Consider the following 27,558-nt stretch of genomic DNA (forward strand, 5'->3'; position numbering starts at 1 on the left):
AATAGAAAAAGATCCGTATGCTGTAGGTGAAGGATAATCGAATTTGGCACTTGAATCCAAATCCAGCCCTGCTTTTCTTTTCTCCCAGGTAATTAACTGAACAGTTAGTGCTGCCGATTGGGCTGACTGTCTTCGAACCTGACTCCCCTGCGGAACGGAGGGCTGGAGAACCTGCAGTTCTCAGCCCTTGAGGACAGTGATTTTGTGATCCCTGCTGTAAATGATCTTAGTTTGGCAAACAGGCTGCAGTTGAAGTCTCGAAAAAAAAAAAAGTGCAACTGTCTGTGTGTCCCTTGTGAACCTCCATTTGTGACAATGGAATTGATAAAATTATGACACATAATTAAGTCACATGATGAATCATAATATTATCTGTGTTATGAAGGTGTTTTGTCCAGTGTAAGTGAGCGGGCCCAATGTATTTTCTGAGTTCTGGGGTGCAGCTGTGTCATGCCCAGCCGACACTGCTGAGAAATGGCACCTCCTTCAAGTTTAAACATGCTTTATATCACGGGGGGTACAACTCCAGTCCTGGAGGGCTGGTATGCCAGCTGGTTTTTGTTCCAACCAATTACCAATTAATTTATTTTGTCTGACAGCTCCAGAAATGATGTTGGTTCACTCCTGTACTTGAACAGAGTAAAATATTTAGCATACACTTGCAGTCTGCAGCCGTAGCTGGTCCATATACGTTCATAGATCGTTATTTAGCTAATTAAAGTTGGCACAAAATCCTGAAGTGGATCAGCCTTTGCTGTGCATCCCTGCTTTACATCCTTGAACTAAATCAAGAGTTCAACCAACGTCACAAAAACTATTTCACACATTAATTACAAGCAAATTCACTGCATGTATTTCACTCTGCCTGACCTGCAGGGGGACCATTTGTGGCATGGTGATTAACCTGGAATTTCAGCAATCAGAGGTCAGAATTCTCATCAGCGACTTGTATATTCCGTTCATATCGTCTTACAAATACAATTTTAGGCGTGATAAATTAGTGAGCAGCAGTGCTGTAAATAATTGATGCAAATGCCACTGTCTGCAACAAAGGTATAAACCGCACATTGTATTTCTTGTATTGTGTTTGTGAACTTCCGAGCGAACAAATGAATAAAAAAATAATACATATCCACCATCGTTTGGTTTGGAGTGTGATGATTGGTGCCCGTTTGGGATAGTTTCGTTTTGTTGGAGGGTAGAATGTTGCTTCATATTAATATTACGTGCGGTATGGCTGTGTCGCATGACATGACGCTATGCCATTGAAATAATCCCATCAGCACGCTAATGAGGATGAGTTTGTCCTCATGTAAAATCTATACAATTACAGGGTACGGAATAGTAGGTTTGGATGGGTTAACTGAAGTAAAGTGTGTCACTACGCAGTATTGCTTAGTAAAAAAAAGTGTGTCAATGTTCCACGCTGGGCGCCCCCGCAGGTGGAGTTCCGCGGAGCCTCGTGCTGGAACCGCCCTCGCAGTCCATACGCCGCTCCTCCTCCTTTGAGCTGAGCTAAACTAAACCCGCTACGGCTCCGCAAGAGCAGGCCAAGACAAACGGAGGCAAGACACACGGGAGCCGGCCAAGAGCAAGAAGGCGGACAAGGTTGGCCAGATAAATAAATAAAAGCTCCAGTAACATAACACGAGATCCGCGTTAAGAGAAGGACGGTGACCCGGCCTGTGGACTCGTACCTGACGGATCACCTAGAACAGGTAAACCGATGTCGAACCGCATCGAGATGCGCTCGAAGAGTATGCTAATATGGCTGTTTAATTGTTCATAAATTGCGGTCTTTGGTAGGATAGACATGTCAATTTAATGTGCGAGACAGCAGTAGCCTATGCTTGCGTGTTACGCGTATAGCCTATGATGCGAGGAGACAGGAAAATTTAAGACCTCGTAGCGGCTCAGGCCACATTTATAATTTATTATCCGCAGTAGAGCTGTTGAGGAAGGTTTATCACGATGCACGGCGCTTCCCGTTTTCTGCTCAGCGAATCAAACGAATTGCTGTCGGACGGGCAGTTTTTGCCGTAACGATTTCACAACATTGGCTTGTTTATTCGGTTGAATTACGTTTGCATTCAGGAGATCTCGCAAATTCATACTAGGACATATGACCAGATTGAAACAACCCATTCATTCAAATGTTGGTCTAAAACAATACGGATCTTTGCCTATGACCTGCACCGCAACTGGACGCAAATAATCAGATTTCCGTAGCTAAATAAAATATTTTTCCCATCTTTTCCCGTGTTGTCTTTTTATTTTCTCATTTAGCCGGCAACGACGCCGTCTCGCAAAGGAAGCCTGAGCTGAAGAGGCGAGCTACGCAAGGGGACCACACGGGCTATGCAAGAGCTAGCCTACGTATAGGGGGAGAGTGCGACTGGATGACCGGACAGAGGACGCCCTGCGTATCTGCATTGGGAAAGGTAGCCTACGTCGTCACATCTGGAAAAGAAGAAAAACGGTAGGCTATGAGAGAGCCTGCCAAGCCATGCACTGCGAACGTCGGATGCGGCATGGCAACTGCCTATCGTTTTTGGGGAGGAATGCATAAGTGACGAGCTGCCCTGCAGTGTGCTATGGACGGGGAGAATTCCATCATCGGAGTTCTTAGCATTACACGACCTTTCGGGAGCTAAGTGTCCCGCGTGAAGACATTAGTTATTCTGGATCTCATGCCACCGACATGGGAAATGTAAACACTCGGTTTGGATTTTAAACTCCGTGTGTGCTTCTCCTGTGGAATTCGCTGGCATGGAGTCCGTTGAAGCGGACCAGGATGTGCCAGAACCCCCCATTCACGGGATCCATGGACCCAATCGAATTCGGCCCTCCTCATACCGGGCACTGCGCAGCGCCGTGTCCAGTCTCGCCCGCATTGACGATTTTTTCTGTGAGAAAATCGGCTCCGGGTTCTTCTCCGAAGTATTCAAGGTAAGCGTTGCTTAGTTACCTGTTTGGTTGCTTCCAACTGGACGGCTACTTTCCTAACCTATGTGTCAGACCCACCTCCCCTTTTCAGGTGTTATACGTGTGTAATATTTATCGGCTCAATGTCACTATAGTTGCTCTGAAACAGTTTAAAACAAAATACAAGCTGTAGCAGATTCTTAAGGCCAGAGCTCAAATGGTATCAATACATTTATATGGTGGGAAGACTGAGATCTGGGGTCTGCTACAGTGCTTCTGGAGACCTGCAGGGTTTTTTTGTTTGTTGTTGCTGTTATTCTGTACTCTTTTTAATCAACTGTTTTAATAGATCAATTGAAACCGATAACTAACCTAACTAAACTAGCCTGGCCTCTTGGGTCTGAATTGGGGACTGATTTTGGCTTTCCAAGAACAGGGCAGACCCTTGATTTGCGACCTGCACAACATTTTTGAGGAACTTTTAATTAAAAATGGAGTTTAGGGTCATAGGTTTGAAACGTGCATGCCACTGGAGTTGGCAGACGTTCAACAGGCAAACACAGATCAATGCTGTGATGGTGTGCGCAGAAGTGTGTTTTTTGCAACCCTTGGACTTTTGTGAGACCGTGCTGCATAATGTTTTTTTTTCTGAATGAAATTCATATGATAGCCTGCCACTGCAAATCCTTCCCTTGCATAATTCACAAATGTAAATATTGCACTGGATTCTGTGGTAAACTGAACTATATTTGCTGCACTCTGTGTTCTTTCCGATTTTGGTTTTGCATGTCGTTTGTATGCCGTCAGTGTCTGCAATGGAGGGGAAATGGACAGCATGTGTAAAATAGTTTTCATCCATCCTGTCGGTCTTCACACAAGGTCACCGGACTTTGATAAGTGTGAGGTTGACGAATGCTTGTTCCCCGTGACCTCTGTACAAGAACAATGTTGATTAAGGTCCAGAAGTAAAAGAAATAAGTAACAAATAAATAAAATAAAAATAAAAAGTCTGCTTTTTCCCCCCATCAGAAGTATGCTCCCCGCACTAAACCATGAAGTCCAGAACCAATTTAGGCTTCATTTACTATACGCCGCATTTCAACTGTCAATGTCGTCTGTGCAAAATTGCAATTGGAAGCAAATGAGGCTGACTTCCTGTCTCGGAGCGTGCCGGTTTCTGAAGGTGACGGCAGAGAAAATTAATTCCACTGCTTGTGTGCCGTCTCAATGAGCACTTTTTTTTTTGTGCGCTGCGTGTTCCGCAGAGACGTTTCTGTCACTCTGCTGTCATAGTCCCTCGTCAAATTTTTAAGCTTCCTGTTTGTCAAAGTCTCTTCGTCCATTAAGCAATAATAATAATTATAATAATAGCTTCAGCTTAAGGTTTGACATGCGTTAGGCCAGCCTGTCCTCTGCTAGATATTTTCACAGCCATAACCTCATGAAACCATGACAACATTGGTCAGTGCATATTTTGACAACACTTCTTTTTTTTTTCTTTCTTTTTTTTGTTGCTGCCACCTTTAATTTTCACAGTGCTCAAGTACAGATTTGCCTCATGTAGTAGGAGTCATTAATGTACTGCAGAATATTTTTTAGAAATATTTTCTTTCTTATTTATACCACCGCTTGGGTCGGGGAGTTTAAAGGAAGCTAAAATGTGCCAGATGGCCCGTCTCTGATGGCCGTACAGCGATGCGGAAATCTGGCCCTCGAGGCCAGTGGTGTTGTTGGTTTTTATTGGTCGTTAAGTGACTGATTCATGCCACTGATTGGTGGGAGATCCTCCACCCATCGGCTACCCCAGTTCAAAATAAACCACCATTGGAGGAGGACGTGGAAAACGCGCCATGCAGATTTGAGCACACCTGCTGTGGATGACCAGCAGCAGTGGAGAACTGCCTTGTCAGAGAGAAGAACTCCGTTTTAGTCCAATCGATGAAGGGCTTAATCAGTGGCCTGTGCGGCGCTTAGCCATCTCCAGGCATTTTTCACTGCACTTTTATCGATTAGTAAATCAAGTTTGTTTTTACTGATTACCTGTATTGATCGAGCGTTGATAACGAAGTGAAAATCCATCGTTAGGTGTGGAATGGGCAGGCTCATGGAAGGGGAATACTGTGAATACTATGCAGTAAAAAAAACTTTTGTAAAGTGTTTGAAATTAAAATGGTTTTGTGTTACAAGTGATGTGTGATTTTGATGTGTGATTTTGTCTGGCAACATGCATTTCATTCGGTACTGGCAATGGAGAAAAAATTTGACATGGATTTAAATATAATCATGATGTTTTATGAGATTCATCCTAATATGCATCATTTAGCATTCTTAACCATGTCCTGTGTGCCAAGAAAAATGACTTATTTTCTAGTCAACGAGGCAAAGGCTTGCTTTCCAATACAGGGAATGCAGGAGCACTTCCTTTCTATGCGTATGTCCTCCCTGACATAAAGACGCTAGACATGCCTGTTATTGTGTAAACAAACGTAAGGTTTATGCAAATAGTTGCTTATGTGGTATAAATCTAGACCTCTCGGCAGAGAGGATCTGCCTCTTGCTCCTGATTGGTGCTTTTTTTTGTGTTTGCTTTTCCTTTGACCGTTTCTAGCGTGCAAGGGCAGGGCAGTTTCAGGAGCAATCACTGCCAGGAGCGCGAAACGTTTATTCCTCTGCTGTTTTCAGTTGAGTTTCTTTTTTAGTCTCATAAAACGTGTTGCATTTAGATTTTCAGGGAGTCGGGAGTTCACGGCGACCTTTGCCTTTGGAGGGAGAGACCGCACTGCTGGCCTGCTACCCAGTGCCAGGCAATGTGGCCCTGGATATAGATTGCAGTGCTTTTAGTATTGCTGAGTCAACACATGAATAAATCTACCAGGAGTTGCATCTATATACCAGGTGCTCCTGCAAGTTCTCTTTTTAATGGAGACATAAATGGCTTTTACTCCAGTAGGAGAATAAATCCTCTATGCTAGGGCTAAATGGACGCCCCCTGTGTGAGAGGTTATGGCTCTTGAAATTGTAGCTTTTGAATTGAAATGAGATATTGCTGGTTTGAGATGGTCTTGCAGTTACTAATTGGGGGGGGGGGGGGGGGGGGGATTTATTCATAGCATGCTTGTGGAAATGTGCCGTGTGTGTGAGTGTGTGTGAGTGTGAGTGTGTGTGAGTGTGTGTGAGTGTGAATGTGAGTGTGAATGTGAGTGTGAGTGTGAGTGTGAGTGTGAGTGAGTGTGAGTGAGTGTGAGTGAGTGTGAGTGAGTGTGAGTGAGTGTGAGTGAGTGTGAGTGAGTGTGAGTGAGTGTGAGTGAGTGTGAGTGAGTGTGAGTGAGTGTGAGTGAGTGTGAGTGAGTGTGTGTGAGTGTGTGTGTGTGTGTGTGTGTGTGTGTGTGTGTGTGAGTGTGTGTGAGTGTGTGTGAGTGTGTGTGAGTGTGTGTGAGTGTGTGTGAGTGTGTGTGAGTGTGTGTGAGTGTGTGTGAGAGTGTGTGAGAGTGTGTGAGAGTGTGTGAGAGTGTGTGAGAGTGTGTGAGAGTGTGTGAGAGTGTGTGAGAGTGTGTGAGAGTGTGTGAGAGTGTGTGAGAGTGTGTGAGAGTGTGTGAGAGTGTGTGAGAGTGTGTGAGAGTGTGTGAGAGTGTGAGAGTGTGAGAGTGCGAGAGTGCGAGAGTGCGAGAGTGCGAGAGTGTGTGAGTGTGTGAGTGTGTGAGTGTGTGAGTGTGTGAGTGTGTGAGTGTGAGTGTGTGTGAGTGTGAATGTGAGTGTGAGTGTGAGTGTGAGTGTGAGTGTGTGTGAGTGTGTGTGAGTGTGAGTGTGAGTGTGTGTGAGTGTGTGTGAGTGTGTGTGAGAGTGTGTGAGAGTGTGTGAGAGTGTGTGAGAGTGTGTGAGAGTGTGTGCGAGTGTGTGCGAGTGTGTGCGAGTGTGTGCGAGTGTGTGCGAGTGTGCGAGTGTGTGAGAGTGTGAGAGTGTGAGAGTGTGAGAGTGTGAGAGTGTGAGAGCTCACCACAGTGGCAGTGGCTTGTTTGTTTACTCTGAGTGTTGAAAGGGAGCCATTAGTCAAGCAGGTTAGAGTGTACTTGCGTGTAACATGGTTACAGCTGGTTCTCATCGTCCAGTGGGGACATTTTGGGGACACCTATTTTAAATGGTGGTGGGGGAGGGTTATGATATGTTACTCTACATCTGGCACCTCCACAAGCTAAACCCTGGTAGTTTCATTTGAGTCGCAGACAACATTCTGATTTTGCTATGGGCTAATTATTGTGTCATTATTTTATTGTTGCGGCAGTCATTAGCGTTAATTATACTACTGTATATTTTCAAGCCCTTCGAGTTAACGACTCGTGTTAAATGACATAATCATACTAAGATGACAGCACCAACCGTCTAAATATATAGTGAGATTTTTGGGGCTAAAGTGCTTCGCATCATAATTGCAGCTTGTCGTCACTTAATTACAGCGTACTGCAAGTGCTCATTGTGGTGTGGCCTATAGATTATTCATCCGATCATTATCATGATTCTTCTCATTGTCCTAAATGCGTTCACTGAAAACAGTGCTGAGGCATGTCACCCTTTGCTGTGGGATCTGTGGTTTGGCCAGGATCCCAAGCGCCTGACTGACAGGGCCCTTCAGAAAATGTGAGTGTGGGATAGTGGTGTGGGGTTCAATGTGAGATCCTTTCTTCGGGCTCCAAATCCAGGAGTGGCACCGCTGCCTGTGGACTGAAGTCCCGACGTTGGACGATGCCCGACTGGTCAGGGCGCCGTCCGGATTCGGCCTCCGTCCGGGATTTGAGCTGGTGCTCTGGAGCCGCAGGGCGGCTGGTTCTCAGCGAAGCGTGAGCCCTGCGCCTGGGAGTCGATCTTCAGAGCGCCACCTCGCCGTTGGTCTCATTGCTCGATAGCGGCCACTCCGGGTCTGACCGGGCCCTTGTGGACTCACAAACAAAAAATATGTTGGTGGGATTTGTGGTGCGTCTGCAGTGTGGGAAATGGTGAGAATAGACGTCGCGTCAATCGGAGGAGTCTGCCGTCCTCCTGACGTTAAATAAAACGTGTGTTGCTTTAGTGTTGCGCCTGGTGATTTTTGGTTGAGGAACCTGAGGGTTTTGGGAAATTAAATTGACAGAATGAAATATTTTTTGGGGTTTTTTTTGTGTAGTGACTGTCTCGCCGTGGCCTGTCTTGTTGTGATTTTTCGCTGACCGTGTTGTGATTGAGGGTGTCTCCTCAGTCAGCTTGGCTCTTGAGTGAAACGTGTCTGCGCCCCTAAGTGGAGATTGACCTGGAAAGTTCCAGGCAAAGGCGATCGCAACGAAAAACAGAAGAGCGAAAGAGAGAGAGAGAGAGAGAGAGAGAGAGAGAAAGAGAAAAGAAACCCCTCAATAACAAAGGGCCGGAGTCTGGACCGCACAACAGCTGTCTGAAACCTGCAGTTGACAAGCTTCATTGTGAGGGTTAGGGTACCTCGGTGTTGTTGGTGGTGAAATGGCGGATAATGACGGTCGGGAGCCAGTTCTGACTTGAGCCGGCTGAGCCTCGAGCGGCGTTTTCCCCGCTCCTGTGTTCCTCCGTGTGGGTCTCCAGTCAGGGCTTGCTCCAGTGTGATCCCCGGAGCTGTGGTGTGCCTTTCTGTTGTTATTATTTTATAATGTGTGTGTGTGTGTGTGTGTGTGTGTGTGTGTGTGTGTGTGTGAGAGAGAGGGGCGGGGGGCATGGAGGCACACGCATGCGTTCACACACATTGAGGATCCTTAATCCTTACATATCCACCCCCCCCCCCCCAAAAAAAAGACAAAAAAAAACAAAAAACACAATGCCCCAGGTGCAGAGGCATTCTCTGGAAATTGGCAGCGGAAGAGAAGAGGGTGAAGAGTGGAGAATGCTTCTGCACTGGAGCGGCGTTGGGGTCCTTTCGATGAGCTGTTGCGACATGCTTCCCGACACGAGAGGAGAGGTGCTTTCAGCCCACAGGGCCTCTGCTGTTTTCACGCAGGCAGAGCGTTACGGACAGGCTGCCTTTTCACTGTTTATATTGGCAATATTGGTTTAAGGCTGCCGTAAACCGCGGGCCAAGTTAACTCCGTTAATTAAAGAGATATGGGGAGGGGGGTGGGTGAGGCAACTCGCCTGTCGAATCGCGTTGGACAAACTTGTTGCTTGTGTGTTCGGGTCCTCGCTTTGCATTGCTATTTTCATCTCCTTAAACCTTGGAAAAACAAGAACAGAACGAGCCCTGTTCCTGTTGTCCCGCTGACTGCTGCCCTGGTCCTCCTGCCTTTTTAAAGTGTACCTGGTGGTACACTTTATGTAATTCCCGAGGGTGCTCAATCAGTGGGAGAGGGGAAAAAGAGAGAGAGAAAGAGAAAGCGTGACTCGTACTGTTCGGGCTGCCTCTTCAAACTGCAGCCAAAAACCCGCTAGTCGGGGGAAGCCAAACTGACGTAATTTCATCTCGATTGAGAGGAGCTTCAGAGCATACTAAATAATTTAATCTTGCGGAGGGAAAGGGAGCTAGAGCCAGTGTGAGGGGGACTGCGAGAGAGAGCGAGAGCGAGAGAGAGGGCGAGGGAAAGCTCGGACTTCCGCTATAACACGCAGGCGGAACACGACCAGTGCTCCACTTTGTCACGTTCGGCCACCGCAGAGCTGCGCTGAGGGTGATGTCTCTTCAGCGTGTGAGCCTGTTCTCTCTTCAGCGTGTGAGCCTGTTCTCTCTTCAGCGTGTGAGCCTGTTCTCTTCAGCGTGTGAGCCTGTTCTCTTCAGCTTGTGAGCCCGTTTGTTCAGAGCGAGCCGTCTTTCCGCAGGCTGCATGGCGGATATGCGAAGGAGGAAGCTGCAGTGCAGTGCTGCAGCATCGGCTGTGCTCCAGCGGGGCTGGGAGGGGGGGCTGTGAGGTCGTGCAGTGGAGATGCTGTGCACTGCCGATGCCGTGTGATGGCGTGCAGTGGAGATGGCAGTGGAGATGCTGGTGATGGCAGTGGAGATGCTGCACGGTGGAGATGCGTGTGTGATGCGTGTGTGATGCGTGTGTGATGCGTGTGTGATGCGTGTGTGATGCGTGTGGTGAAACACGCTTCGGCGCAGGCCACTGGCCTGGATTCACGTGAGGAGGAAGTGGATGACTCATTGGAGTGGTTTAATCACCCTGTGACTCTCACGCTGGGTCAGAGGCTTCAGAAGTTATGCTCGTGACCTTTTCAATGTGAATTCTTACACACACACACACACACACACACACACACACACACGTGCACGCACGCAGACACACACATACACATACACATACACATACACACACACACACACACACACACACACACGTGTACTGGGAGAGAGGCGTATAATAACGCAGGGATGTTCATCGCTGCCCCCAGAGTTCAGACCGAATATCCCGCACGGTGGCCTCACCCTCGCAGAGCGTTCGGTCACCTCACACTCGGACCCGTGCGCTACCCCCCTGTCCGGCGCGGAGACGTGTAATGATTGGGTGAGAGACTGTACCGCGGGGATCCAGACGGCGCTCCCAGCGTGCTGCCGCAACACAAGGCGGGATCCACCCAGGACTGTAACCTGTTTCCAGTAAACCAGAAACGGCTCAAACCGCTTTGCCCTAGGAATGCTATTTCTGTCTCCGCTAAAGTTGTTGGGGCCGCTTCTTAAAAGTCCCCGCAGTAAAGAAGTAAATAAGTGAACTGCAAATAATTTGGTCGGGTCAAACTGACGTGAATTCCCGGTGCGACGGAGGCGAGAGCGCACAGTCACAGCGCGCTGCTAGGAGAAGTCCGCGGATCGTCGGGGAAGGCCGACCGCAGCCAAGGGAAAAGGAAGAGGTCGTATGAAGGAGAGAAGAAGAAAAGGGAATGAAAGAGGAAAGGAGTATCTGATGGAGAGGAGAGGAGAGAGAGTGTGTGTTGGGATGCGTGAGGTGGAGTGCATACTGAGTGTATCGTTTTTACTGCGTGGTGTGTGGGGGACAGCTGGGTGCAGCTGTTTTTCTCTAAGATGGCGCCAGTCCCCCCCCCCCCCTTCCGATACAGAGGTAAACTGAGCGAATAAAGGCTTCCGCCTACTTCACATGAGCTAGTTTGTGTGGCTGGTGTGTCGTCCGACAATATTGGACGGTGTTGTTGTCCATACCCTTTCCAAAGTGGTTTAAAATGAAGTTGAGAGGGGTGGGGTCTTACCAAGAATTGGTAAGAAGTGGTCATTTTTTATCCTTGCTCGCAATCATTCCATTCATTCTCACATCTCCTCCTCACATCCTTTCCTTGTGTCCTCCATCCTCTCCTTGCGTCCTCCATCCTCTCCTTGCGTCCTCCATCCTCTCCTTGTGTCCTCCATCCTCTCCTTGCGTCCTCCATCCTCTCCTTGCGTCCTCCATTGGGTGAAGCTAAGGAGGGAGGAAAGGACACGAGGAAGATGCAAGGAGTGAATCAGCAATTGGAATATCACTTGGCTAAGAGTCATACAAATGTGTGTTTTGGCGAGAATTGAGAATTTTCAGGCCACTTGAAACCCTGCACATTGCACACCTGCCAAATACAAAAGTGCATTTTTCAGGCCAAGTATCTCCAAAACAAAAGTAGATGCATGTTTTCTGATGTGAAATATAAATTACTGCATAAATATGTACAAAGATGTAGGTTTAAGGTGATGGACCTCTAAATGTCACAATCGTACTGCAACTCGTTTTTCATTGTGACACCCGGCAAACTTTACGTGGCTCTACCGGGAAAACAAATTCTCAAGTTTAGCAATTCCATATCTCATACTTGTCTACCAACACACACAAAAAGAGAAATATCCAAGCGGTGCTGTGTGGTGCAGCCTCCTGGAGTTGGCATGGAATGGGGTGTCAGTTGCTTCATCTTAAATATGATGGTATTTTGCTGGTTGTCAGGTTACACGGGATGGGATCAAGTGTTGGGGTATTTTCTGGTTAGTGGGTCACAGGGTCCGTGTGAACACGGTGTCTCTCTTTTTCTTGTCGCTGTTCGACCCAGAAATACCACCACTGCCCGTCCGTTACGGAGGGCACAATGCCAAGGAAAATGTGTCTTTGTTCATATCTAAACTATTGAACAAATGTACAGGCCTGTGTAATATTTTATTGCCCCGTCCAAATGATCAGAGGTCTTCGCCATTCCACTGAAGGAATCGTTAATGTTTAATCTTCTGAGGTTGCTTGCCACAATGTCAACGCAAAGGTGCGGCCTGCTCCCTGTACTCCCAGGAATGTGTGAAATGTGTATCTCAGAGATACGTGTGTCCTTGCTTGCTCTGAAATGGCCTCTCCCTCAGAATTGTTTTGGTTAAAGAGTAGCCAGAAGGGAAGTCCTCCAAGAAGCCGACGGCTGGCGGTGTGTCTGGAGGAGTGTGAGCTCAGTGTGTGTGTCTGGAGGAGTGTGAGCTCAGTGTGTCTCTGGAGGAGTGTGAGCTCAGTGTGTGTGTGTCTGGAGGAGTGTGAGCTCAGTGTGTGTGTCTGGAGGAGTGTGAGCTCAGTGTGTGTGTGTCTGGAGGAGTGTGAGCTCAGTGTGTGTGTCTGGAGGAGTGTGAGCTCAGTGTGTGTGTGTCTGGAGGAGTGTGAGCTCAGTGTGTGTGTCTGGAGGAGTGTGAGCTCAGTGTGTGTCTGGAGGAGTGTGTGCTCAGTGTGTGTGTGTCTGGAGGAGTGTGAGCTCAGTGTTTGTGTGTCTGGAGGAGTGTGAGCTCAGTGTGTGTGTGTCTGGAGGAGTGTGAGCTCAGTGTGTGTGTCTGGACGAGTGTGAGCTCAGTGTGTGTGTCTGGAGGAGTGTGAGCTCAGTGTGTGTGTCTGGAGGAGTGTTAGCTCAGTGTGTGTGTCTGGAGGAGTGTTAGCTCAGTGTGTGTGTGTGTCTGGAGGAGTGTTAGCTCAGTGTGTGTGTGTGTCTGGAGGAGTGTGAGCTCAGTGTGTGTGTGTGTCTGGAGCAGTGTGAGTTCAGTGTGTGTCTGGCTCTGTGGTGTGCTTGTGTTTCTCCTGTGCCCTGTTTGCGTGTGCGCGGTCTTGCGTTACGTTGGCTGGCTCCCAGAGGCTGGGGGTCTGGCTCCCCTTAGACATATTGATATTGACAAGTGGCGTCTGCTCCGGAGAGCCTCGTGTGCGGGGGATGGTATGGCTGAACGTCTCGTTTGCGAATGCTGCCGTCTGCCCGTAGCAGCCGGGCTAGCTTGTGACCAGTCAAATGTGTGCGTTCGGAACCTGTAAGAGAGAGAGGGGAGGCAGTGAGCAGCTCAGCTGACACGTTAAAAAGATGTCTTTGTTGGCTCGCTTATTAGGGTTTATAATTTATTGATATTGTGCTGTGACCTTTGGCGGAGCATGCACAATGCAGGCAGCCCGCTTTGTCCCTGCGTTTCTGTGTCCTAGTCCTCGCTGGCCCAGTGATCAGGAGTGCAGATCAATCACTGGCAGAGGTTTAGTGTTGCAGTGTAGACCGCGTTCTTTATCCAGCAACATTTATAGCCCGTCGTCCTCTCCGAGGGCACATTGGTGTGTGAAACCATAAATCCTCCATTTTCAAAATCATTCGTAGACGTGGCGAATTAAAAAAATCAAATAAATAAAATAATTAGGCCTGCAGAATGAGTTTTTCCCCCTGACACCGATGATATTTCGTACGTAGAAGCTCAGTTGCATTGCTCATGTAATTATCCTATCCCACAATTCCTTTCACTGTTAAGAGGCCTTCAAAGATCATGCCCTGGGGAGCTGTATGCAGATGAGCCGTGAGCTAAGGCCTAGTTATCCAAATCTATCCCTTGAGGGCGGTAGTTCTGCTGGTTTTCCTTTCTGCCGGTACCTGATATTTAAGCGGTTGATTAATGCCATTGATTTGCTGGCGATTTCACTCACCGGGTCTAAATAGGTCCCTAATTAGGCTAGAGGTAAAGACTGAGAATCAGCAGTATTAGCACGCTGAGGGCCAGGTTTTAGTAACCCTGAACGAAAGGCCAAGAAGAACATGAATGGACTCCAGATCAGGTTAAACGGGTAATGTGCCTGTTTATTATTATATTTCATATGTCACATACAGGTCTCTGTTTGTGGTTTTCTTTTTGATTACTGAATTTGTATCTTGTTTTTTTTCTTTCAGTTGTAAAGCCACCATTTTGCTGAATGTCTTCTCTGTTGTTGTGTGTTCACTGGGAATGTGTGAGTGCGTGTTGGATGTGTATCCTTTGCCAATTATTTTAGTGTGTGCGTGTGCGTGTGCGTGTGCGTGCGCGTGCGTGTGCAGATAAAGCATTCATGTAATGTAATGTAAAGCTAAGCCCAGGACTACAGACCAGAGGTTTTGCTCCATCCTTGTGAAGGGAAATCCCTTTTTTTTTTTGGTGTTTTTTGTGTTGATCGTCTTGAGTGTCTGTCCACCATCCATCAGTAAGACGAGAGAAGCAGGTTACCTTTTAAGAGGGAAGAGCCAACACCGACGCACACCTGAGAGCTCAAATAACCCATTAGTCATTTTCAATTTCCTCCAGGGAGTCTGTGTGTCTGTGTGCTGTAGGTCAGTGTCACTGCCCTTGGAGAGCTGTGGGGTGGCTGGTTATTTTTCCCCACATTGAAATGGGCCATTTTAAAGTGAAAAGAAATGACCAGCTCAGGAAACCCGCTGATATGAGTTAATCATGTAATCGGCTTCTTTTATTGAGCAATTAAATGTTTAATGACATTGAAAACCCACATGCCCTGCGGCTTTCCAGGGAATCCCCACTACAGCAGTTTGAGCGGGAAAAATCTTCATCTTGTTTTTCAGGAAGGGAAGAAGGCTGCGTGTAAGTGATACTGCTGCTAGTTGAGTTAAAGCTTCTTTTTGTCTTCATTGCAGTGATTATAACATCATACCGTGGCCTTAGTACTCTAGAATCGGTACTAGTTCTAAAGTAATGGCTGGCTCCAATCTCAGGGACTGGTTCCAAACCAATAATGCGCCCGGGCACTGGTTCTAGTTCAACAACGGGCTCAAGTTCTGGCGGTATACTTCCAGGCTCAGATGCTGCATCCAGGGCAGTTTTTCGGGCGCGGTTCTGGTGCCAGGGCAAGGCGGTCCTGGGTCCTGTCTGTGGGCAGTAATTGGCAGTGGGGTGTGGAGCTGGTTTCAGGTTTGGTTGAAGGCTGGGCCTCGGTGTTCCTGCGCTGGGGATAATTGGCAGTGTGCTGATCCTTGTGTTTGCTTGTCTTCATCCTGTGTGACAGAGACTCACACCTCAAGGTTTGCCTGGCATGTCGTACTTTTATAACGAGGTGTGGTTATGTGGGTGTGTATGGATGGGTATTTATATTTGTGTGGCTTAGTGGGTGCTTGTTGTGTTGTATTTCTGATCTGCGTGTGGGAGAGTGTTTTTAGTTTTGTATGTTTGTACATGAGCTGCTTCTCTCTCTCTCTCTCTCTCTCTCTCTCTCTTTTTCTCTCTCTCTCTTTCTCTTTCTGCTGTGTCTATTTCTCACACGCAAGCACACATAGACAGAAGAGTGATAATCTGTGCATGAGGGAGAGGATGAAAGATCTCCATTAGGAATTTAGTACATGACTGCAGAAAGAGTGTGTGTGTGTGTGTGTGTGTGTGTGTGTGTGTGTGACAGAGCAGAGAGATCTCGGTGAGGGGCGGGAGTGGATGTGTCGGATGGCCAGAGGATCAGCTGGTCTGCCGCTGCTGTCAGTGTGACGCTGCCCTGGATCCCAGAGAGAAAGCAGATCAGAGGAATGATGGGAAATCCAGAAAGCCTATTAGAGGCCAGGGCTGGAGCAGTGGGGGTGGGCCTTTAATCTCCAGCACTCTGAGACACACCGGACACAATGCAGCGTCACACGCGTACCCTCATACAGACACAGGCACACACACACGGGCATAGCCTCAGAAACACACGCACGCAGGCATAAACACACAATCTTGTGCGCACACACACACACACACACACACACACACACGCACACATATACACATAATATTCATAGTACACACACTAAATATGCTGGACACAATTCACATTCTAGAGTGTACATACACATAAATATACATGTAGGCCAAACAGTGTAATCCATACCCACTTAATCCACTGAAGCACATGCTGTACACACACTCGCACGCACACACTCTCTCTCTCTCTCTCTCTCACACACACACACACACACACACACACACACACACACACACACACACACACACACACACACACACACACTCTGTCTCTCACACACTCGCACACACACACACACTGTCTCTCACACACACACACACACACACTCTCTCACGCACACGCACACACACACACTGTCACACGCGCACACACACACACACACACACACACACACACACACACACACACACTGTCTCTCTCACACACTCACACACGCACACACACACGAGGGGGTTTCACACGCAGGTCTCTGCGTGGCGGTGTGAGTTATGGGGAGATTGTGCTCTGGGTTAAACGGCCTGCTGACGCAGCCGCGCGGCAGTCCGTCATGTGAGCCGCTCTGACCTGCATTACCGTCCGGCGATTAGGCTGTGGATCGCCATGGCGATGGGGGGGGACTTCCGGCCCGGCCGAGCTCATTGGTTTAAGAGGAGCCGTGGGGGCTGATCTGTATCTGAGAGGATACAGTATATCCCCGTCCTCCATGTCTGAGACTGGGAGCGCATAATCAAAAAATATTGGGGAGACGACGCTCTCTGCAATACAGATTCGGTTATAATTTTGGACTACAAAGGTGCGAGTGTTCTGGAATATGTAATATGTGGCTGTGAATGTTCTGGGATATTTGCATATGAGTGTTCTCGTTCAGGCTGTGCTGGAGTAGGTTTTCTTTCTTTTTTTTAGTTTACAAATTTATTATTTCAGGGACAGCGCATTAATTAATCAACATTACTGTAAATGTGCCAGTGTCAGCCAACTGGCTAGTTTTCAGCTGCAGTCCCTGGGCAAGACGTAAAAGCCATTAAAAAAGAAATGGTTATGAGACAATTCCTGAGAGCAAGACAATCAAATGCACAACCAGCGGGCCGCAATAATACATCAGTCTTCAATACGCCGGAATGTGACGAAAGTGGCAAGGCAGAATGTAATGAGTCTTTGCTTGTCTGAAATCTTCCAGGCGAGACGTGTGGCAGGCACATAGGGCAGGCAGCTCTGGAGCCAAACACCCCCCCAGCCCCCACCCGCCCGTGTGTGGGCAGAGGTCCGATCCCCGCCACGGCACCTTCTGGGCTGCGAATGTCCCCCTGTGTCCCGTCAGAACACGGCAGCACACGGGACACCAGGCCTGCTGCTCTGCTGTTGAGGAGAGAGGAAGCGACCCAGTCTTCAATTATGCAAATCCTGCGGCCTGTTTTCCATTTTCTTAGTAATTCGTCAGAACCTTGTTTTGCAATCGTGAGTTCTCACAGATAAACTTAACTTAACCCATTGTGGACTGAGGTGCCCGATAGACAAACCCGTGGAAAGTCCCAGGAATCACTACGCATTTCTACGGTCATGTGTCTTTCAAAAACGGTCATATGACCAAATACAAGATGTAATGCGCAGGTTGCGTCCGCCCATAAGAGGTTAACGATAAATGTTCTACTGCAGCTAATATACACGCACGCGGTTCCCTGGCACCAGCTGCATAGCTTCAGGTCAGGGAGGGTTGCTTGCTTCAACAGATTAGGGTACAAATTTACAATAAATCAAAGCTAAATATATTTTTGTCCTCTGTTGGCCTAAATTCTTTTGTATCTGAATGTTTCATTCAACCTGAAAATCGTGTAGGATGTGCAATGTGTCCAAATAAGCTGTCTGTACCAGGTGTGTGTTGTCTCCTCGCTGAACGCCGATGGCAGCTTTTTGGAAGACGTCAGCGTTAATCGCAGTGAAACGCATCTGCTCTATGTTTAGTAGTCTTGGCATGTTTTCAGAGTTCATATTCAGCCTGACAGAGAAGGGCCTTGATTATTGTAATAAGTGTGTCTGCTGCCGGATTAGGCTGTGTCACGATATGGAAGCTACTTAAAAATCAAACGTCTCGCTCCAGGGAAGTGTGCGGTTTCCGGACCCAGCTTGATGATATTTCATGATATTTGAGTACATTTAATTATTTGAACACTTAATTATGGGATTAAAGGTGGCAAGCGATGGCCAATTAGAACAAGGCAATTGTACAGAGATGGCAGGAATGATGTTTCAGGTCTGCTGCCCCTGGCTCGCTGCTTTGAAACAGTGAGTGCCTTGACAACTGATGCGGGAGCCGACCCTGTGAAACGGAATGGCGGACGGTGTGAAACGGAATGGCGGACGGTGTGAAACGGAATGGCGGACGGTGTGAAACGGAATGGCGGACGGTGTGAAACGGAATGGCGGATGCGCCGGTGTGTTCTGCCATAGACCTCGTTTGGCCTTTTCCTTTTGAAAAGGTTTGGCGCAGATCTTGGTGAGGAATGCCGTTCTCACCCTAGGTCCCTGCGCTTTCTGAGGGGCCATCTTGTGCACGGTTTTACCGCCGGCGTGGGGTCTCCTCCGGTCGACGGCCAAGCGTTGACTGACGAGCCTGCACTCTATCTCCCCCTACAGGTTCAGCACAGGATCACAGGGCAGGTGATGGCCCTGAAGATGAACACGCTGGCCAGCAACAGAGCCAACATGCTGAGGGAAGTGCAGCTAATGAACAGGCTGTCCCACCCCAACATACTCAGGTCAGTCCACACGACTGTGACCTCTGACCCCGGGCCAAACAAAATGGCTGGCATTTTTTTATTTTTAGCGCCTTTATCCACAGTGCTGTACAATTGATGCTTCTCATTCACCCATTCACACACACACTCACACACCAACAGCGAATGGCTGCCATGCAAGGCACCAACCAGCTCGTCGGGAGCATTTTAGGGGCGCTAGGTGTCTTGCTCAGGGACACTTTGACACACCCAGGGCGGGGGATGGAACCGGCAACCTTCTGACTGCCAGACGACTGCTTTTGCCGCCTGAGCTAAGGTTGCCCCTAACAAAACGGAAACACATGGCTATTACAACAATTAAAACCTTAAAATTACATTAACTAATATATTTGACCCCTTTAGGGCTGGAGTATTTCGTTGTTTACCACCCATATACATCGCATTTATTTAATAGATGAAAAGGGTCAGAGATTTCCATGTTTACCTTATCACTGTAAATGTAGCAAGAGCACTGGGCACTCGACCAATGAGAGGTAAACGCCGCTCCTACTCTTGGCTCTTGAAAAACAGAATATTATCCCCTCGAAGTCACTTGTGGCAGAATTTGAACGCGGTCCCTTGGAAAGTGCACACAATCCCGGCTGCTCTCGTTCACTGGTTTTAAGCGGTCGACGCGGGAGCGCTGGTTGGGCGAAAAGGGAGAGAGAGAGAAAACGGAGGAACTGAAAAAAGAGCTTTGGCCCCTCAAACACAGCGCTGTCAGCTGCACTACGTGCGACTTGCCATGTTTCTGTTTTGTGATTGTAGCACCACTGGGGCGTGCAAGTGGCCTTGTTGGATTATTAAGTCATTTGTATTATAACCCTGCATTATCACATATAAATCACTTCTGAAATTGAATGTGGACTTGCTCTTGGCTCAGTCATCTTTCACACTGGACATTTCTCAATAAGATTGATGGCTATCAATAGGAGAGCATTTTTTTTTTTTTTTACCATGCTTAGTTCTTATGGTGTTATGTATCTTTGCCAGGAACCATTTTTTATAGTATCTTGGCTCAGTTGTTCAGGTCTAATTCTCAGACTGTGCGTCGTCAGTTAATTACTGTACTTTGCTACTATTCGTTTGAATGACAACCTGCTCTACAATGTTTAGTAGCAAATCCATGCGAATGACGCTACTTGGTGGTATTCATAGGGCATTGCTTCAATGCTGCATGCGTGCCCAGTCAACCTACCCTGTATGAATACTAGTTAATAAAATGAAATCATTGCTGAAATGGAGTTTAATTTTATGCATCCATTTTCATGTAAATGTGTTGTAGCACAGTGCATCTCGTTCTTTATACAGAACATTTTCTTCATGCTCGGTGTCTTAAGTGAACATGTGTGTAAGTTCCTTTTTATAGACATGTTTCTGTGAAATTTCTGACAAGTGCTTAACCCCAAGATGCAGTAAGTGATGCTTTAATAACAGTGTGACTTCCCCTCCCCCAATTCCCCTCCTCTTCCCCTCCTCCTCTTCCTCTTTCTCCCACTCCTCTCAGGTTTGTCGGGGTGTGTGTACACGAGGGACAGCTCCACGCTCTGACAGAGGTGCGATTCTCTCATGTGCTGACCACGCACGCACACGCACGCACACCCACACGCAAACACACACACGCACACACAGACAGGTACGCACAGACACACACACACACACAGTCAGACAGATACGCACAGAGACATGCACACACACAGACACACACACACACACAGTCAGACAGGCACGCACAGACAGACACGCGCACGCGCACGCGCACACGCACACGCACACGCACACACACACACACACACACACACACGCCTGGGCCATGGTTTCAGAAGTACTTGTGCACAGGAGCGCGCTGTGAGCAGAGCGCACATACAGGTGGATACGAGATCGTGTGCTGAGGTGATGTTGTTTGGATAACGCGCAGTGTGAGTCTGGTCAGTTAGCGGAGGGTTAAAGGGGGCTAATCCCAGTGTAGCCACAATAAGATCCGCCCAGCCGTTGGACCCTTGAGCAAGGCCCTTAACCCTGCATTGCTCCAGGGGAGGATTGTCTCCTGCTTAGTCTAATCAACTGTACGTCACTCTGGATAAGAGCGTCTGCCAAATGCCAATAATGTAATGTAATGAGTGTGAGTCACATGAGCACGTGCCTTCCACTCTGCTCTTTTACTTCCTCTTTTCACACTGCTGATCTCTGCAGTGAGTGTGAGAGTGTGAGAGTGTGAGAGTGTGAGAGTGTGAGAGTGTGAGAGTGTGAGAGTGTGACTTTGTGCCTGTGCCCTCCCAGTTGCTCCCGAGCGCAGCCGTTTCCGACGCTGCAGTTTCCATGGTAACGGCTGGTGTAGGTTGCCGCCTGTCCCCCAGCTGGGCGCCGGGGGCTTGCGGCGCAGTGCTGGCGAATGAATGGATGACTGGCGTGTGTTGTTGCCGTGGTTACAGTACATTAATTGGGGGAACCTGGAGCAGCTGCTGGACAGCGATATGTACCTGTCGTGGGCGGTGAGGATGAGCCTGTCTCTGGACATCGCCCAGGGCCTGCAGTACCTGCACAGCAAGGGCATCTTCCACAGGGACCTCACCTCCAAGGTACTGCCTGCTGCCTGGTACTCACACACACACACACACACACCGCAATGCAGGGGCCGTCCAATCAGAACGGCTGCTTTTCCACCCTCCCTTTCCCCGGGCGTCAGGAGTCCGGCCAATCAGCAGCGCTAATTGTTTTCCGATAATTTCCCAGGAAAATTGAAAACCAGGGCCGGATTTGGATTTGAGGGCCGGATTTGATGATCCCTGCCATAGTGTTTCTCTCACCGATCACTGTATCTGCAGTATTTGAGCTTTGAGAGGGACAACTATCTTTTTAAATGTAACGCTGACAAAGATGATCAATAGCCCTGCTGAATGGACTGGCTGCCACGTGCATGGATGGTGACTTTGACAGATCGCCTGTCTACAGTACACTTTCACAGGCTCACGCCCTTTTGTAAGACTGTAAGCTGCTGCAAAAGGACTATCACCTGCCCCTGCACCCTGCCCCCTGCCCCCTGCCCCCTGCCCCCTGCCCCCTGCCCCCTGCCCCCTGCCCCCTGCACCCTGCACCCTGCCCTCGCCCCTGCCTCCTGCCCCTGCACCCTGCCCTGCCCCGCCCAGCCCCACTCAGTTTTTCACAGCCCCGCTTTGTTTGCAGAACTGCCTGATCCGCTGCGAGAACGGCCTCTTCAGCGCGGTGGTGGGGGACTTTGGCCTGGCAGAGAAAATTCCAGACTACAGGTAGGTAAATACCTGTCAGCGAAAAATTCCTATCCGCACACGTAGCGGTGGCGCCACAGGTGAATGTGCCCTCTCTGATGTCAGAGCGTGCCTCCGCTAACTGACCATATACAGAAACATTCATCTCACACAAGCATAAGAGATGCATTGTACCGGATTTAGCTGCTAGTTGATTTCCATCTGCAGTGCCTGCGCAATGAATACGAATGCAGGTTCAATAAACAAAAAAATGCTAAAATCATTCGTCATTATACACGTCATAGACACAGGATTGGGAAAAAGGGGATTGAGGTGTCTTAGAAAATACGGACACTGTGTCCGTGTCAAATTAATGTTGACAGGATTGTTTTATTAAAATCAATTTTTTGACATCATGGGAAAAAAATATGGAAATCTGTGCCTGTTCCATTCTCAATGGCCTTGAAAGAACAGGCAGGTTGTGCAAAGGCATGTGTCATGTGACTGGCAAGCACCAATCAGGGGCTCAATTGAGAAATGTCTGCAGTTGGGAAGTCTGTAATGTGAAATTTCTGTAGCTCTTGCTTAATCATTTGAAGCTATTATGAGCTGTTTCGTGTGGCTCAGAACCTCACCTGTAAGGAGGGGGTGGGAGAGAGGGCCTTCTTCCCCAGTGTGGGGCAACCGTGTGGCAAAATGGGCACTGGTGAGGTTTGGGTGTCAAAGCCTGTGGTTTGTGTTGTGTTGGTTTATTTGTGCATACTAACTGTAAAAACATGTTGTTCTCTGGCTAAGGATATCCATGTGAAAATGAAATGATAGTAATTAACACGCTTTTTTTGTGGTATTATTATTATTTTTTTAAGGCATGTTTTCCATTCTGCAGCAACAGGCTGCAGGAAAGAGATGATCAGGTTTGGTTTAAAAACAACTCTGTGGGCAAAAACAGCTGAATCACAATCTCCCAACCTCACCGAAGTCCTCATCCGGTGTGTCTCAGAAGACCGTTGGAGAACCAGTCTGCCTCACTTTATGAAATGAGAGAAGGGGGAACAAAAGTGCAAATGTTCAATAAAGACGAATAATAACTCAAGTTAATGTCGCAGCCCTTGGGTTTTTTTTTTAGTGACGCAATCTCAGTTTTTAATTTGCACTGTCGTTATTCACCCACCCAAGTTCTTTTCAGCCAGAGCCTTCATCAGAAGCACTGACAGAGTGCTAAACACTTCCTGTTGGCATGGTCCCAGTGGAAAACGAATGACATGACTAGTAACCACCAACTAGTAACTGCTAATACGGCCTAACCCCAGGCATTTGGATTTGGCGTGAGGGTCTGTCACACCCCTGGATTTGACACGAGGCTGCTGTTGATTTGAATGTGACTTCTCCTCTTTGACGTGCAGAGGATTTAAAGGCTGGATGTGCCGTCGCTTTAACCTCAGCCTTTTTATTTGGGAATTAATCTCTCTGCTCCCCCCGTGCGCTGCGTCCTGTGAGGTTCTCCAGCCTGCGCTCCTGTGTGTGTACATTTCAGTGACGTGTGTGTGTGTGTCTGTGTGTCTGTGTGTCTGTGTGTCTGTGTGTGCGTGTGTGCGTGTGTGCGTGTGTGCGTGTGTGCGTGTGTGCGTGTGTGCGTGTGTGCGTGTGTGCGTGTGTGCGTGTGTGCGTGTGTGCGTGTGTGCGTGTGTGCGCGAGTGCGCGAGTGTGAGTGTCTGTGTGTGGTTGAGCGCCTGTGTTTGCTTACGCCTGATGCAGGTGCGTGTCCGGAGTCTGCTGCCTATGCAGTGTGTGTCTGTCGGGGGGCGTGTGCGTATGTGCGTATGTGCGTATGTGCGTGTGTGTGTGTGTGTGTGTGTGTGTGTGTGTGTGTGTTGCACTGTACTTCTTGGGACTCGGAGGATGGGGGAGGAGATGAGGGGAAGGTGGGGTGTGTGGGGGGGGGTGGGGGTTATGAAAACTCCATATAAGGACAAACTATTCCACAGCGCCTGGCTGAGTGACTACTTTTCATTCGCTTCCCCAAATGGTGTTTACTGCGGGAGCCATAATTCTGTCCGACCTCACTCCATACCTCTCCTCCCTCCTTCCTCTCCTCCTTTACTCTCCTGCCCTTTGGTCCGTTTTAAGCGACGGCGTAACTTATCGTGCGCTAAGTGGACGAAGCGACCCCCCCCCCGGCCTGTCTGTTTGTGGAAGTGCCCGTCTCCCACCAGTCCTCACGTGCGTTGAGTTCTGCAGGCGAAACGGGCCTTGAGTTCTGCGGGCAGAACGGGCCTTGAGTTCTGCGGGCAGAACGGGCCGTTAGCCTGCCCCTCTGTCCAATTACAGCGTTTTTATCGGCCGTAAACCTGCACTCGGATACAATCGCACAAGTAATGAAATTTGATTGTTGAGCTCTGTTGCTGTTCGTATAATTGACTGGCTAACAGTAGGGTATGATGGAGAACCTGCCTTTGTCAGGGCTAAAGACGTGTTGCACGGGGGATTGTTATTAGTGAGCTGGTTACCAGGCTGAGTACACGTACCCCAGCAATGGTGATATGGGCTGTGCTTAAAACCACATACTAGCATCCTACTCATCCTACTGGCCGATTTTCAGTGAATTGTAGTATCAGCAGTGTGCCAGTTTTGCGGGTTTGAACACAGCCTTGTTTTTGTTTTGTTTTTTATTCACTGGTGATGTTTGGCACAGTCACGGTGATACATTCGTTGAGAGAGCTTGTGAAACTTGCTGATGTCTTCAGTTGGGTTTTGCCTGTACTTGCTGTGGTGAGTGAGCCATACCGACATGGTGAAATGTTTTTGACTGTGACTTTTTTTTTTTTTTTCTTCATATAAACCACAGTGAGGGAATGGACAAACAGCCCCTGGCTGTCGTGGGCTCCCCCTACTGGATGGCCCCGGAAGTGTTGAGAGGAGAGCTTTACAATGAGAAGGTACGGTGCTGTGGTAGAAATGGTTGGGGGTTATACACAGGTGTGTGGGTCAGGGAGAACACCACAGGGGGAGAACCAGGGCACCAGCAATACAAAAATAAAATGAAAAAAACTGGAAGAGGATCTGAAGTAAAGGGGATCTTCACACAAGATCCATTTTTGGTGAATTGGTTTGTCCTGGACTAATATGAGTGAATGATGCATATCGCCAGGGCAGGCACACCCATTTTGAGGAGCTGTGATGCATATCTGAGTCAAGTATGATGCAGCAAGTATGATCTTGAGGCAACCACCACTTGGAAAAATATGATTTTATATAACCTTCCAACAGTGAAGTAATTGGGATAATGCACTAACATTGAGTTCAGGTGCACGTTCCCCTTTAAGAGCAAAGAGATAATGTTCTTTTTCAGAATGTCCTGGTGCATCCTTCTTCTGTCCCATGGTCAGTGAGGTCTGGCCTGGGTCTGGCCTGGGTCTGGCCTGGGTCTGGCCTGGGTCTGGCCTGGGTCTGGCCTGGGTCTGGCCTGGGTCTGGCCTGGGTCTGGCCTGGGTCTGGCCTGGGTCTGGCCTGGGTCTGGCCTGGGTCTGGCCTGGGTCAGTGTTAAACCATGCCATGTTGTGGAGTCGGGGAGCTCAGGGCCCTGTTGGCTGGGTGTGTGCCTCTCTGTGATGAGCTGCACCTCCATTCCAGGTGGACGTCTTCGCCTACGGGATCATCCTGTGTGAGATCATCGCCCGGATACAGGCCGACCCAGACTTCCTGCCCCGCACTGAGGTACAGGAGCACCCATGCACTGCACTCACTACACACGCACTGCACTCTCACTGCGCACACGCACTGCACTCTCACTGTACGCACGCACTGCACTCAGTACACACGCACTGCACTCTCACTGCACACACGCACTGCACTCACTACACACGCACTGCACTCTCACTGCACGCACGCACTGCACTCACTACACACGCACTGCACTCTCACTGCACGCACGCACTGCACTCACTACACACGCACTGCACTCTCACTGCACGCACGCACTGCAATCTGACTGCACACACACACGCACACACACACACGCACTGCACACACGCACTGCAATCTCACTGCACACACACACACACACACACACACACACACACACACACACACACACACACACACACACACACACGCGCACTGCACACACCCACTGCACTCTCACTGCACACACACACACACACACACACACACACACACACACACACACACACACACACACACACACAGTATGCGCAGATCCACAACCTGCTCACACGCCCTGCACATACACATTTGTCTTTATCCTTTTCCGTTTTTCCACAAATTCTCTTTTTTTAGCACATTAGTGACGGCCCCTTACCTTTGCCTTCTGCTGTCTGTAAAATTCAGCTTCTCACTTTAGCAAGTAAGGAGCTATTTCTTTCTGTGTTACTCAAATCTAAAAATACGAGGTGAATGCCGTCACTGTATTTGATAAATATTGCGTGCAGTGTTAATGCGAGCGCAGCTGTCTCTGTCTGTTGTTGCTTTGTTTGGCCAAACTGAGTCTGTTGGCAAGTCATTTCCTCTTAGTTCCTGTTAGTTACTGAAATGAACTGATCAGGTAAAATAACAGGCCAGAAAATAACTCTCGGTATTCTGGTTTAGCCTTTCCAGTTTAATCCCAATAGGTCAGGATGTATGGATTTTGTGCTGCAGTTGTTTCATTTGCTATAATTGTTTACATTTTATCTGAGAAGTCATGAGGCTCTGTGGTTTGTGGGGTTTAACCCGTTCAGTTCCAAGAGTGCCATATGGAACTGAAGTGTAACTACCATATACTCCTAAGAGTGCCACATAGCACTCATGACATTATACCTTTTCAAACAATCAAAGTTACTGCTATGCTGTTACTGCGAAGTTACTGCTATACTGTTGTTTTGAGCCCCTGTTAAAATCCTACTGAATTTTCCAAACCAAAGGCAAAACCCTTTGGGATTTGGGTGGAGTCTCTGCATATTGGGTTTTTGGACTGAAAGGGTTAATGCAGTGAATCTCAAGATGAGCTGGTGGAGGAGGAATCTTCATTTGGCCCTGCTCTTAGCGGCTGAAATGGTGAAAAGGTGCCGGATCAAATATCTGTGGACCTTTCCTGTGAACATGACGTGCTTTTTTCCACATGTCTCGCATGAGCTATGCAAAGAATTTCCTCATTCGGGGATAATAATAACCGCTCCGTTTGCTCAGCGTCACATTAAGTAGCAGTGGTGTTTAGAGACTCCAAGGAATTGTAAAAATATCACCTTCCAGATTCTTGAGCGGGGATTTTTTTGTATTAATTTTTTTGGGAATTGGAAAAATATCACCTTCTCAAGCTTGGATTGTATATGCGTATAAGGAGCATGTGGTATGGAGGTGTGATTATCAGCTATGAACCGCTGATTGCGTTTTATCAAGACGATAATTGCCCAACAGAGCTGTGATATTATGAAATGGCTGTATATTTTTTGCACTCTGCCCTTGATGCACCAACTGCAGCTCAATTAAGAATTTAATGTTATAAGCATCCTAGCTTACGTTCAACAATTAATCATTTCTGTAGCATCGCTCTGACTGGTTCCTTCCTAACACAGGTTAGAGCTAAGTCACGTTAAGTATTGTGCACCCTATTCCGCATAATTTTATTTGATTTTAGTTCATAAATTATGTGGGCAACTGACACGGCTGTGACAAAATGTTTTAGATCGGGAGCAAATCAGAAAGTTTTAA

The 27,558-nt window shown here is 48.2% G+C and overlaps 1 protein-coding gene across 2 annotated transcripts in view; it reads left to right on the forward strand.

The window, feature by feature from the left end:
- Window positions 1-811: 811 nt before the first annotated feature.
- tesk1b (testis associated actin remodelling kinase 1b) overlaps window positions 812-27,558 on the forward strand; it is a 34,165-nt gene continuing 7,418 nt past the window's right edge. Inside the window, exons 1-9 of one of the 2 annotated variants that reach the window (XM_061252871.1) lie at window positions 812-925; window positions 1,443-1,718; window positions 2,287-2,949; window positions 18,489-18,610; window positions 20,136-20,184; window positions 21,061-21,207; window positions 21,812-21,894; window positions 24,698-24,788; window positions 25,483-25,566. In XM_061252871.1, the coding sequence (XP_061108855.1) occupies window positions 2,770-2,949; window positions 18,489-18,610; window positions 20,136-20,184; window positions 21,061-21,207; window positions 21,812-21,894; window positions 24,698-24,788; window positions 25,483-25,566 (756 nt within the window). In that variant the 5' untranslated portion in view covers window positions 812-925; window positions 1,443-1,718; window positions 2,287-2,769. Of the gene's footprint in view, window positions 926-1,269; window positions 1,719-2,286; window positions 2,950-18,488; window positions 18,611-20,135; window positions 20,185-21,060; window positions 21,208-21,811; window positions 21,895-24,697; window positions 24,789-25,482; window positions 25,567-27,558 lie in introns of those variants that run through there. The other variant, XM_061252870.1, reaches the window with a different exon arrangement.

Source organism: Conger conger, chromosome 8 (genome assembly GCF_963514075.1).
Source record: "Conger conger chromosome 8, fConCon1.1, whole genome shotgun sequence".
In the NCBI taxonomy this organism is placed as follows: Eukaryota; Metazoa; Chordata; class Actinopteri; order Anguilliformes; family Congridae; genus Conger; species Conger conger.